The following is a 13,822-nucleotide window of genomic DNA, read 5'->3' on the forward strand; positions in this document are numbered from 1 at the left end:
AGTTTGGGCAATGGAACACGAATCAACTTCTGAGGCAGAAAAAAGTTAATGAGTGTCGAAGCTTTAAGAAACAAGCCAAAGCAATTAGGATGCCGAGATAACCATTAACAAATTTCGATCCTTTTTAAGTTTCCATTCTTATTAATTAAATTAACTAAAAAAATAAGGACTCACATTTTTATACATACCACGGCCATCAATGAAACATTAGACACACAACCCAACTTCCATGCCGTTTTAGACTGTACCGGCTATGGAAGGTACTAAACGCGCGTTGTTTATTTCTGCAACCGATTTCCAACCGGCCAAACCCATTCTACCAACTACACGTGGCGCCATACTATTGATTTGCTTGTCATTTCTTAAGATGTACCGTGCGTTCTTATGTAAGGTAGGAAGGTCCCTACTCTATAATATTTACCTTTGCCCCAGTAAATGTCAAAAGCTGCTGTCACAAATTGCATACAGATAGCACAATGGCTCAAAAGTTAGAAGTCTTGCCCTGTAAATACCAACTAAGCATCTGTCAACTTTCATCTTTTTCACCATACTGTATTTAAATATGAACGTTGCCCCAACAAATTATAAACAAGAGGGGACAATACTAGGGAAGTCGGAGGGCATAACTTTCGACGTTGGATCAGATTCAAATGAACTCCTCCTCGGACTCAAACTCTGACTCGTACTCATCTATCACATCATCATCATCATCATCTTCTTCTTCTTCAAAAGAGGAATCACTATCATCATCCAAGATATTATCCTCATCCCAAAGCGGACAGGAACAAGTCGCCTTTTTGTTCTTCCATTCAGCTCCACAATTATAGCAGAACTCATGCCCACATCTGCAAAGATAAATACAAGCAGCGAACAAGTTTTTTTTTTTTTTTTTTTTTACTTTTACAACAAAATCAAATCCTAAACAAAGAAACAAGTGATGAATTCAATTTACCACATTTTTTGTTTGATGAGCTATCGACACACTAATATATAAATCCAAACTTAAATATGCAACATGATAAAGACTGAAGAAATGATCAAATTTTGTGCATTGAGGTTAATGGAGCAAGCATCAAAATTTTAACAGGTATTTAAACATAGAAGATTGAGAACTTTTTTTTTTGGGACACCAGATTGTGTATATTTTGAGACTTCATGTTATACCCTTCTTCCCTCTCTATGCTTTCGTTTTAAAAATTATTTCTAAACATGCCTACTAAGATAATTAACTCAGAATGATGGATAAAGTACCTGCAAGTCATGTGGAAGCAGCCTTCAGCAAGTTCTATCAAATGGTTGCACTTCACACACTGGCGCCACAGATTACTAGATGCCAAAGACTTTAGCTTCACATCCTCTGTTGGGGGATTAGGATTCAATCTTTTGTAATAAATACATGTCATGTTATTATGCCAAGGAACCTTGCAATCAATACAGAAACGCCGATGACATTTTGTGCATTTACGAGCTCCCAATCGTCTTCCAACAAAAGATGAACTTGAAGCATCACGTTCAATCTCACTTTTTGACATTAATGCTGAGCACTTGGGATATGGACAATAAACTTTCTCGGTAACAGGAATCAATGCTTCTTTTATGCGTTGATTCCATATTTCAAACAATTTAAGCGTCAAGAACATTCTACAGCTTTCAACTTTAAGTTTAGACTTACAGCCTTCATGAGGGCACGTTGGCTCCATCCCTTGACGCAACTTCTCTTCTATGTGCTTTTTCATGCACAAAAAGCAGTACCGGTGCAGGCATCCATCAATAGAAAACATATGACCAACATCAGTATCTTCTAAACAGATAACACATGTCTCATTAATGGTTTTGCCACGGCTAATTTCTGCAGGCACTGTCATTTGAGAATTAATAGCAGCTCTTGCAAGCTCATAGACGTATTTCATGTCATTACGAGCCACATGTCTGGGTTTGAAATAGCTAAATCTTTTTTCAAGAAGGGACACCTGATCTACCAGCACAGAAATCTTGCGTTGCTTTGCTGGCCATCTCCCAGTAACCTGTACTGCAAAATTAAGTGCTAAGAAACTCCATCTCTTATTAACTGAAGATCAGTACAGAGTGCCACAGTTTTCTGAAGCAATAATTGCTCCAATAATAAGAGGAATCAAACACAGAACTCCAAAACACTTCTAAAATACTACTAGATCTTAGGAACATATCGTATTACAAATTCCAATGTTTACTCTTCAATTTTGGAATGATTGAAGATAGAAACCCAGGAATTATAAGTATAAAATAACAACAATAAAAGAACATCCAACATTTTAATAAAATGCAATGCCCAACATACTAATGATGATGAATTTTGTCATAGCTAACTGAAGATTATGTCATCAGATGAAGAGCTTCTCAATAGAGCATCAGAAAATTAAAATTCATTATTCTTATAAGTTGAGATGTTCAGATAGAATATGCAAACTGAGAAAACAATGAAATCAAAATTATAAGAGTGGAAACAATCCCCTTAAAACAGATGATCTATGTAGAAGAAGCATGTAACTTCTTCAGATTTTCCAAAGATTTGGATCATAAATTTTCAAGAGGAACAATCCAATTAAAATGCAATGCATGGAGAAACTTAAAAAATTGATCTTCATTCTCCTATTGCTCTGAAACTAGGGAAAGAAGAAGTGCAAAGTCATAGTTGTCCTCATTTGAGTTCAATAAAGCAAAACGCATTCAGACCACATATAAAATCAAGAAAACAAAGATATCTTACAAGTTATACAAGCAAGGTGAGCAGTGTTGCAAGCTCTAATGGTGGGAGAAATCCAGTCAAACAGCACTAATGCCCTTCTATTGATTAATTCAAGATCACTTTATAACTTAGATGCCATAAATTTTCCGCTGATGTCCATTTCTGCGGAATTAATATGAGTCCCAAAAATGAAAAAAACTCAACAAAACTTTGAATACTAGTGCTTAGAACTCGTTTGGGATTCAGGTTTTATGGCTGTTAATCCACATATGTTGTGAAATGGTATCACTAATTGTCAACTGCAAGTTAGTAGTCGAGAAAAAGTGGGGAATTTACCACAAAACTACTCTAAATATTGTGTTTTTAAAACTAAGGCTCTGTGTTGGGATTGTGAAATGGAAGCACTGACTGTTAAGTGAAAGCTAATGAATATCGAATAGAGCCAAAGTTGAAGCACAACAATTACAAGCAGAAAGCATACTGGGTGGTACAATTCAATTCGGTCTCTAGTGAAACAAGTGCAACAACTCTAATAAACAAAATAAATAAACACACAATTCAATAAGAAAAAGAATGACTCACAAATTGGAACAGGGGAAAGCAATCAATAAAAACCCTAACACGATCAAGCTCCATGGAAAGCGCAGCATTAAGTCCTTCGATCAAGGCCTTAGTCTCAGCAGCGCTCTTGTTCAATCCACTCTTAATCAACGGCTTTTTCAACTCGAATATCAAATTATCCATTTGATCACATATCGCCACTCCTATTGCAGACAACGAAACTCTCTCCCCGTTGACCAACTCTTCGATCACCAGTCCTTTGGAATAAACCTTGAAGAAGTAATCACCACTATCTCTCGCGCAGAGCGGCTTCTCGATGTTGTCGCCAGACTCCTCCCACTCGTCGTCGGGAATTTCTGCCAGCTCCTTAGCGAAATTGTGATCGTGGATTGCACGCTGCAGATCCTCCCTCGCTTTTTGCATCTCCAGTTTCGCCTGTCTGCTATCGGCGAGTTCGCGGTCCAGTTTCATGAGTTCTTCGGATTGGAGGGAGGCCAAGGTGGGAGAAGCGACGTCGTGTGGCAGTGGTGGTGGTGCCGACGACGTGGAGGGCGGTAATGACGACGTGGAGGAGGAGGAGGGGACATGAGCGAGGGAAGCGGAGATTGCTTCTTGAAGTTGGAGCCGGAAGGCAAAATCGAGGTCGGATTCTACGGAATCGGCGGCAGTGAGCTCGACGCGCTGCAAAGCGAGTACGGAGTGGAGGTCGTCCCCGGCGTCAGCGTCAGCCCTGGTGGTGGCCATTGTAGTTGTAGAGTCTTTGCTGACGTGGCCTCGGCGGTTTTAGAGGTTTAGGAGGCGTTATGCGAGTGTGGAGAATTAGCGAGTGAGGAGGCTCTGAGAGGGAAACAATGATTATTACTTAATTAAAATATTGAATTTCGTCCGTAGTCTTGGACTTTTGCGGAGGGCCAAAATCGTCTTTTCATCTGGAAAATTAAATTCCATTTTTTTATAATTTTGAAAAAGTTTATCAGTCAAAATTCAAAACTAAACTTTCTTTTTTAATGGTAAGAATAAACCTTTTTTCTTTTAAAAAAGAAAACTAAACTCATGTAAGATTTAAGAATATTGTTGTCGAGTTATTATTATTATTATTTTATTTTATTTTCTTCTCAACTATGACCTCCGGTTTTTTTGTTTTAAGATAAAGGAATTTTATGATCTCGATTAAATTATGAATATTGTTGTTGAGTTAGAATAAAAGTCTATGAGTAAGAGATTAGAGGAAATCAGATAAGATAATCTACATATTAACGCAGCAAGAAGGCCATAAATAAAAATGAAAAGATATAATAACTAATAATATATATACTATATAATAAAAGAAATTTTTGAATTGAACATGTGATACGCCATTTTATATTTTGTTAATGAAATGAGACGGACCACTCTGCTGTATTTTATTTTAAGCAAGTCCCGCTGCCAACAGGCCAACATACAAATATTATTTAAAGAGTTTCCCCTCGTACTGTGAAATCATTGGTACGTATAAGTGTATAACATTAATTGTTTTGATTTCTTATTATGGTTTGTGCATGTGGGGTGAGTTAAGTAACAAGGTTGGCCTACTTAGGAACGGAATTTACTAACGTCTTTCGCTAAAGGTTCTGAAGTGTTGGGTTGTAATGTCCAATGAATAGCGGAGAGAGGGAGACCTCAGGTCTGTCAAAGGAAAAATAGACAAATAAATAAATAAATAGAAAAATTAAAAAGAGCATTTGGCTGATGAATGACTGCTCGATGTTATATCAAGTAGATGGTATTATATATGGATGGAGGCCACTGCGTGTCTATAGACCTTGGGCGATTTTGGTTATAGAACTTCATATTTACGGTTGGGATAAATTTCAGAGTACCTGTTATGAAATGATAATCTTTAAAATATCTTCTAAATTATTGTAAGTTTTAATTTATTTTTATTTTTATTTATAAAAAATTAAAAAAATTAAGGTGGATCATGTAAGATTTTTTTTTTTTTTTTATAGAAAGCAGAAAGTTGAGATTTATAATAATACGTGAGGTGTTTTAAAATTTGTCATTTCATGAGAGTTAACATGAAATTAACCCTTAGGGTTTGACCATGGTATGGGGAACAAAATTAAATGAGAATAATGGTTATTTGTTTGATACTTTGATTGTAGTTTAGGTTCGAAATCAAGAAGGTATGGATGGTGCATTAGAAGATTATAGAGTGATTAGAGTTGTGCGTTATGGTCAACTCTGTCCATAACTACGGTGGCATATGACCGAATAAGGATGAAAATCACTCATTCTCGTTGTCGGAGGGGATTGAATCATGACATAAATCTCAATATTCCTAAAGAGAGAGATTTAGGTTACACTATGAATCTTAAAGATTCTTAGATCTTAGTTTTGAGAAAATCCTCACTCGTTTAAAAGTTAAAAAGCGTGGTTTTGGTTGAGGGTAGGGATGAGGGATGGTAATGGAGCCAAGCCCGAGCCCAACATTAAATTAAAAGAAAAATTGAATTTCAGGTCAAGCGTGATTCAAGTCAGGGTCTGGTCAGGTTTTTGTCCAATCCCAAGTCCATAATTTTTTAAAGATTTTTTTTAATGTTTAAATAATTTAAATTAAAAAAATGTGTATAACCTCCCGTATATCTTAAAATTTAATATAAATATAAAAATTATTTAAGGTCTCAACCATATAATTATATAAAAATAATAAAACAAAGATAATTCAAAATCATGTCTTATAAAGTTATACAAATTAAATTATTTTTCTTTTTTGAATTAACGGTTGAGTTAGGTCGAGGTAGATAGGGAACGAACCTGATCAGAATTTAATCAGGCTCTAATATTTATACCCCAAACCCTTAAATTTGGGTAAAAAACCTAAAAAGTCTAGGTCGGGTCAATCGGACCAAAAATTTAGGCCGGAACTTTTTTATGTTACTAGTTGAAGTAGGCGATATTAGCTAGGGTTTATAGAATTAAATTCTATAGAAGGTTTCTTATTTGGGTATATGGGATTCTATCTGTCTTTAAACTACAATGTCATCCCTTTTAGATTAAGTGTTCATGTAGCTTAGCCATGGTTCTGATGCAATCTATATCAGGTCTTGACATATCCAAAGTTGCCACACCTGAGCTACACGTAATTGTCCAAATAATAGTTTGGGTCCATTAAAGAAATCATACCATACAAGTACAACCATATACCTTACAAAGTGTCTGACCTTGGGCTAGGCGTTGATCCTATTGTCAAATTTTAGGGTTCTTATTCTTTTAAGTTTGAAAACAAATTACTGAAAGTTAATCATTTCTATAATCTTCAAAAAAAAAAATTAATTTATTTTATTTTTATAATTTACATTAAGGCCCGATGGCCGATGAGACTACAAAGCCCAAACTTACTCATTTCTTGGCTACAAATTCTATCTGCACCCACAAATCATGCCAGACAAGCTATCAAATGAAGGGTTGACTGACTCTCATTACTCATCCAAGCTATCAAATGAAGGGTTGACTGACTATCATTACTCATCCATAAATAGTGGTGGTGTTATTGTTTTTTTTTTTTAATATAAACACCTAATATTATCTTCAAACTATCTTTTTTATTATTTATTTATTTGAGTAATGATATATAACCCCTCAATTTATCTGATCAGTATCCATTTTTAAATTAAACTTAGTTCTTTTTAGAATAACCCTTATTTATCAATTTTATGTTTCCCAAACCATTATCAAAGTTTTGGAGAAACTCCATTAATCCTTTAAGCGCAACATCACTTTTAATGAGAAAAAAAAACACTTGAAATATGTATAAGATGCTGGTCTTATAATTGAGTCTGCCGTAAATCATTTGCAGAACATAGTACTGCATTTTATGCAATTAGTTCTAGAATTAATTGAGAGCGCACCCCTATCCAGTTATGTAAGGAGATGATCGAAATACTCAAAGAGTGATAGAATAAATCCTTAATTAGAGAAACTTTGGAAGCAAAAATGGGGGGCAAAGCCGATGGTTTCAATACATTGAGAAGAGAGACAAAGCTCTTGGATGAAGCCATATAATTGCGGATGAAGACTGCATAAATAACTAATTAGTCATGAAGCATCTTTTATTCATGTTTCAATAATGTTAGTATGTCACAATTCTAATGAATGATCAATTCGAGACTTGAACTTCGAGTGTTTTCAGAGTAATGAAAATTAAAGACTGTGATAAACAAGGGCAATAATTTTGTTCACTGCTCTATTTGTTCACTTTGTTGGCCCGAGCTGAAGGCCCGAAAATGGGCCTCTAGTAAGCCGACATTAAAATATAATAATGAAATTTTTCATAAATAGAATACTCGTTTAGCTCAAGTAGTTAGACTAGTAGAGTAATCGCCTAATTTAATTTGAAATACACATGTCTGTGTGACTTTTTTACATATATGATACATGCGTCTCTGACTGTGAATCAGCTGATTGCCGCATATTTTCCGAATACATACAACGTATTGCACGCACGTATTCAACTCTTAGCATTAAGAAATCAAACATTAGTGATTTGATTAATAGTGACAATACTATAGTTGTATTTTTTTTTATTTTTTATTTTTTGGTCTTTTCTTTTCCATTTTGACGGTAGCTGTAGTCATATACTTAAATGGTGGATAAAAGTTTAAAATTCAAAGGATTACCCATCAAAGTGTCTGTTCAGTTTTGTATCCTAATGTGCTTGTTTTCCACCTTCCATCACCTAACAAGATTTTGTAACATAAAATATATAAAGCACGATGCCTATTTTTACTTTGACTACTTGACTATCTTGAATATTCTTATACCGTTAGGTTTTAAAGTTGAAATTTTGTACCAAATGTTTAGGCTTACATGTACATAACTATATATATATATATATATATATATAGCCTTACATGTACACAACTATATATATTTAATTTGATTTTGGCTCAAATTAAGAGCGTGATTACTACTAATACATCACCTCTAGAAAATAATTGTCATATCCATTATATATTTAAAAATTGTTTCTAATGAACTTATCTTAAACTGTGATTAAGATGGCCTATGAAGGCAGTAGACAATAATCGTGTATAGACTTAAAAAAAAAAAAAAACAATTATTGATCATTGTGTATGATGATTATATATAACAATATCAACAAATGTTAAGTTTAGCGATCATTAATGATGATTGTATTGTTGAACAATAAACTAAATCAGCCATCTAAAATATCAAACACTCGTTGATTGATCATTGAGAAAGTGCAACATGATTAAATCAAAATTCTCATCTAATCTTTAATATTTCTTTTAACAAAAAATGTTGTTACTGAATTAGAACGATCATAATCGTCCATTATTATCATCAATTATGTATAGCTAGTGAACAGTGTAGTTGTTATTAACTTGACCAATGACCATAGCTATTATATATTATAGAGTATTATTATTATTTGATAGAATGACCAAAGTTATTATTATTAAACAACTCTCCTTTTTTTTTTCCTTTAGTTATTTTCCATGCAACTTTGACAGTATTGCTTTTAGTTGACTTTGTAAAAATTCTTTCGTCTTTTCTAGATGCAGTGGATAAGAAAATATCAAACAACCGATGACTAATGTTTATCCTTTTGGTCACTCAGAAATATAATTCTTAATTACTTTGTTTTTCTTTTTTTGATATTATAATGCTTAATTACTTGCTAGTAAGAATCAGTAAACAAATGAAACCCAGAAAAAAAAGACTTACGAATCTTAATTTCAAAAATTTCTGCAATCAATTGTTCAAAATGCAAGCTGACTTTACTAAATTCCCATTCAAAACAAAATCCCTCAGATACTTGAAATTCCGCAGGAAAACGACGCTGCCACTGTACCAGGAAAAAAAAAAAAAGAAAGGAGAAAAAAGAAGGGCATTTGGAAAAAACTGAGCACTCACGTTGAATTAATCAAAATCAAATTGTCAATTGAATACATATCTAATTTTAAGAAAAATAAATTTTTGTACTAATTGAGAAACACTTTTAATCGGTCAGAATTTAGTTTGTTGTGTAGATAAAGATGATGTGCATACAAAGGTCATAATTTATAGCGCGTTAAATTGTCGAAAAAAGCAAGCCCACTTCGTCAACTCTATAAAATTGTCTCATAAATTGGCGGCCAACGCCTGTGATAACTCCCCCTCCCCCCCCGCATACGCTCGATCGTTGTTGCTTTCTTTTTGAAGTGAAAAAGCACCTCACTTTCGACATTTAATTTTTGATAGTGAATTGTGTGATACGGACAATTTCACTTTATGTAATGCAGGATCCATTTTTGGGTACAATGAGAAAAGAGGAATCGAATCGAAGCTCAAATGGCTGCGTTGTTAATTAGCAAAAAGCTACTAGCCCTAGTTAGCGTGGCCTAATAAATGTTGTATGAAAGTGTTTCCATTTTTACATTCGCATTTTCAAAAACAATGTCTTGGTTCTCATTGAGAACGGAACCTGTACTTGTTGATCGAGTGTGAAATTGAAAAAGAAAAACTAAATGGAGATTGTTTTGGAGAACCGATTGGACAAGGTGAAATGAAATTGGTTTTATCCCATTGACGTACGAGTCCTTGGATTCCTTTGTATTTAAGCTAGCATGATGATTAGTTATTTGTCCTGCCCATGCTTCATGACTTAACTTATGCTTACACAAAGAGGGGGTGTTACTGTCATTATCGTTAAGTCAATATCTTATCAAGTTTTTTTCACTCATTATTTTGGTTAGGTGGCATAGTTTTATTTTAAGTTCAACCTAATACCTTATAACCAATGATATACACACAATAACCAATGACTTACACACAATTCCAAATTTACTACAGCAAGTTAATGGTCCATAAGTGCTTCCATTATTGGAATTTGCAACTATTGTTAATTTTGACTAAGTACGTACTGCATACTTTAAATTTTAAAATGATAATAATAAACAGATTGCATCTACACATTCACATCTCCATCATTTAGCAGAAGAAAATAAGTCAAGAGCTTATCACTTAATTATGTATATGATAGAGAAGAGTTTTTGGCTCTCTCGCAACAATTAAGTCTTTAATTTCCAATAGCCTTTGATTCAAAAATCGAAATTTATGGTAAATTCTACTCTCTTTTATATATATATATATATATATATATATATATATATACACTAATACATTATAATTAGAGTTCTACTGATATTTATAATTAAAAATCGATCAAGACTCTCCTTAATAATTTCATTATGGTACAGTCCGAAGGTTGACTCTCACTTAATATTGGACGGGGATCTATATTTTAATTTTTAAGGATTCAGATCAATTACTCACTCACTCTGTATTTTCTAAAGTTATGAAAAACATCCCCACCATCATTTCTATCAATTACCCACTCACTCTATGTATTTTCTAAAGTTATGGAAAACATCCCCACTGTCATTTCTATTTATTTTGGATCTAACTTTTCATTAAGATTTTTTTGTATAATATAACTAAAAATTTAAATAAATTTAACATGCAATAGGTGAAAAAAAAAGTGTATTATTAAGTACATTTTGATGGAGACAATATTTTGCCTAATATAACTTAAAAAATATAAATATAATAAATTTAACACACAATAGATAAAAATCTAAAACTAATTAAGGAGATTTTAGTAATGTGTACATGCATATATTGGACATTTTGGATAATTTTTAAAAACATAAAAACTAACAAGGTAAGAGCATCTCCAAAAAACTCTTCAAATAAAATGGATTTATTTGAAGAACCATATCAATATTAAACACTCCAAAAGATAAATTAATTTAAATTTTCAAAGAAAATTTGTTTCTCACTCTTCAATATTGTCGAGTGAGTTTCTCCCTCTTCTATTAATATTTTATTATTATTTATTGAAAAGATAAGATTGCAATAATTATTATTTATGTTTTCTTTCAAAAACATAACAACAATTCAATTTGATAGTGGGAAAGATTTGATTAAAATAATGTTAACTTATTCTTATTTGATAAGTTTTTTAGAGAGGATTGTATTTTTCCATCCACTTATTTGTCATATCAGCAAGCAAATTCATATTTGAAGAGTAAAATTTAAAGAGCCTTTTGGAGATGCTCTAATTAACTCAAATTCTAAGAACTTAGAAAAGTGTTTTTTGAAAAAAAAAAAACTTGCATTTTAAGCGTGCTTTGCATTCTTAGAGCATCTCCAAAAGTCTCTATAAATTTTATTCTTCAAATACTTATTTGCTTACCTATGTGGTAAATAGAAGGGTAAAAAAATATGATATTCTCCAAAAGACTCTTCAAATAAAAATAAATTAATATTATTTTAATCAAATAATTATTTTTTTAAATGAAAAGTCAATAGCAATTAAAGCACTCTTTTCTCTCTTTCTTCAATAAAAAGTAATAAAATACAAATTGAAGAGGGAGAAATTAACTCTCCAAATTTAAAAAAAAAATCAATTCTTGTTTGAAAAATTTTAATTAGAGTGTCTTTTGAAGATTTAAATATTAATGTGACTCTTCAAATAAGTAATAAAATCTTATTTGAAGAGTTTTTTGGTGATGCTCTTATATTATAATTAGACAGTGAAAACAAATTTGTTTTTAATTTAGAAAAGGGAGATCCCAATTCAATATGTATAAATAATAATTACAAAACACGAGTACAAATATTAATTTATACATATTAATATCGATATTGATTCTTTTTTTTCTTCTAATTAAAATTCCAAAGACAGATCAAAATTATTTTTAATCAAGGGTATAATTCTTACCAGCGCCCCTAAAAAATTTGTGGACTTTTTTTGAAAATAATGTCACATGGTGAAACTACGTGTCACGGGTTAAGTACGGTGCATGCACCAACTTGCTCGTTCTAAATACTTAATCGAATGTCACAATGATGATTAATGCCTGCGCATGATGCCCGATTTGGCCATTTCTTGCTACGTGTTTACAAGATTTAAAACAAATAATTAACTATTAAGTTCCACATTAAATGAATCTAACTTTGTGGCAAATAAATATGATTCACATTTATGATATTTCTGTTGATAATTTTACTAATCTCTTGACTTATCATCAGTTCGCGTTATTTACACACGCACTCTGGTACATTTGGTACTTCCAGCTTAAAAAGGAAACAGTAATAGAGCAACTGAAAATCTAATGAGGAATTTACACCGGATTTTATTTTGTGAGGTTTATTTTATGGGATAAGATTTTCTCCTGATCTGAGTATTATTGAGTTTTTAACGATATTTTATCATGTGTTTTTTAATGAAAGTGTATGGATAAGATTTAATTTCTTTTATTTTTTATTTTTTATTTTTTATTAACAACCAATTAGTGATTGAGTTGTTTGCTTAGGACATGATTATATTAGGAGAGAATTCTGATCCTTATTTTATTGGCTCCTTATTAATGTTCACCAAAACTATCATTATTGACTTTTAGAATAATCAATGTTATATTTTAATAGTTTTTTTTCCCCGAAAATTAATAGGTTTTGGTAAATATGAATCCTCCGCTGATCATAGGTACAAAGTGAGTCAACAAAACACAATGTGTTTCCTTCTCAAGCATGGAAAAATTACGACACGTTGGGTGAGCGATGGAGAGCTTTGTCTGAAAGAAAACGGGGGGCAGGGCTCCCAATCAAATGCCGACGGGTGGGCATGAAGAATGCAGTTTAGGGTAGACTTATTTCAGAGAATAATCACGTGGGGTGCACGTGAATTCAATCGCCATAATTAAAGCCAAAAACGCGTCTAAGAAGGCAAGATTAAAAGCTAAAACCATCATGACCTGCCAACAAAAGTTGATTAAAGATGAGGATATGCACGTGCAGAGCAATACGTTTTGTATCCATCCAAATCCAAGGTAGAAAAATGTAATCTATTAAATAGGTGACAAACAATTTTTTTTTTTTTTTTTTTTTGTGAATATGCGAGTAAAAAGTATTACTAAGGCTTTTTATAAAACAAGGGAAAAACAAAAGCCTTCGTTGAGACCAAGGAAATTAAATGCAAGCAAAGAGTGCTACGTGTCGGAAGTTGTTGAAGTCTAGACAGGTTGAAAAATAAAGTTGGCTCTATGAAAAGGTGAGTTCTTCCCTTAGAAAAAAAAAAAAAAGTGGTAGGAGGAAGTGCGTACGAGCATTATTGAATATAAAAATGATTAACTGAATTATATTGATCGATTTTGTTATTATCTTGTTTGGCATATTATTGTAATATCTTAAAAAGATAACGAAATCCTAACTTATTTAATATCTTATTTGATGTATCGTCTTATTTATATACTCGTGAGATGTTACATCACTTAAAACGATATGAGTGATTAAAGTGATATTCTTTTAACTGGAATGACATTCTTCTAACTAACAAAAGATAAAATACACGAAGGTAAATGATATAGATAATATAAATCTTATTAGTCGTGAATAGGTCATTATATATATAATTAGAGATGCTCATTTTTCTTTTTCTGTTGATAGAACAAATGCGATTTAGTGTACCATAAAGATTAACTAGATTGA

The 13,822-nt window shown here is 32.4% G+C and overlaps 1 protein-coding gene across 1 annotated transcript; it reads right to left on the bottom strand.

Annotated features, from left to right (window-relative positions):
- Positions 1 to 523: 523 nt before the first annotated feature.
- On the bottom strand, positions 524 to 4,130 carry LOC18035304. The gene is made up of 3 exons (XM_006424583.2): positions 3,308 to 4,130; positions 1,252 to 2,024; positions 524 to 845 (listed from the first exon to the last, which is right to left on the bottom strand). The coding sequence occupies exons 1-3, from the start codon at positions 4,028 to 4,030 to the stop codon at positions 647 to 649; spliced, it is 1,695 nt and encodes a 564-aa protein (XP_006424646.1). The 5' UTR covers positions 4,031 to 4,130; the 3' UTR covers positions 524 to 646.
- Positions 4,131 to 13,822: the final 9,692 nt, after the last annotated feature.

This window comes from Citrus clementina, unplaced genomic scaffold (assembly GCF_000493195.1).
Source record: "Citrus clementina cultivar Clemenules unplaced genomic scaffold, Citrus_clementina_v1.0 scaffold_8, whole genome shotgun sequence".
Classification (NCBI taxonomy): domain Eukaryota; kingdom Viridiplantae; phylum Streptophyta; class Magnoliopsida; order Sapindales; family Rutaceae; genus Citrus; species Citrus x clementina.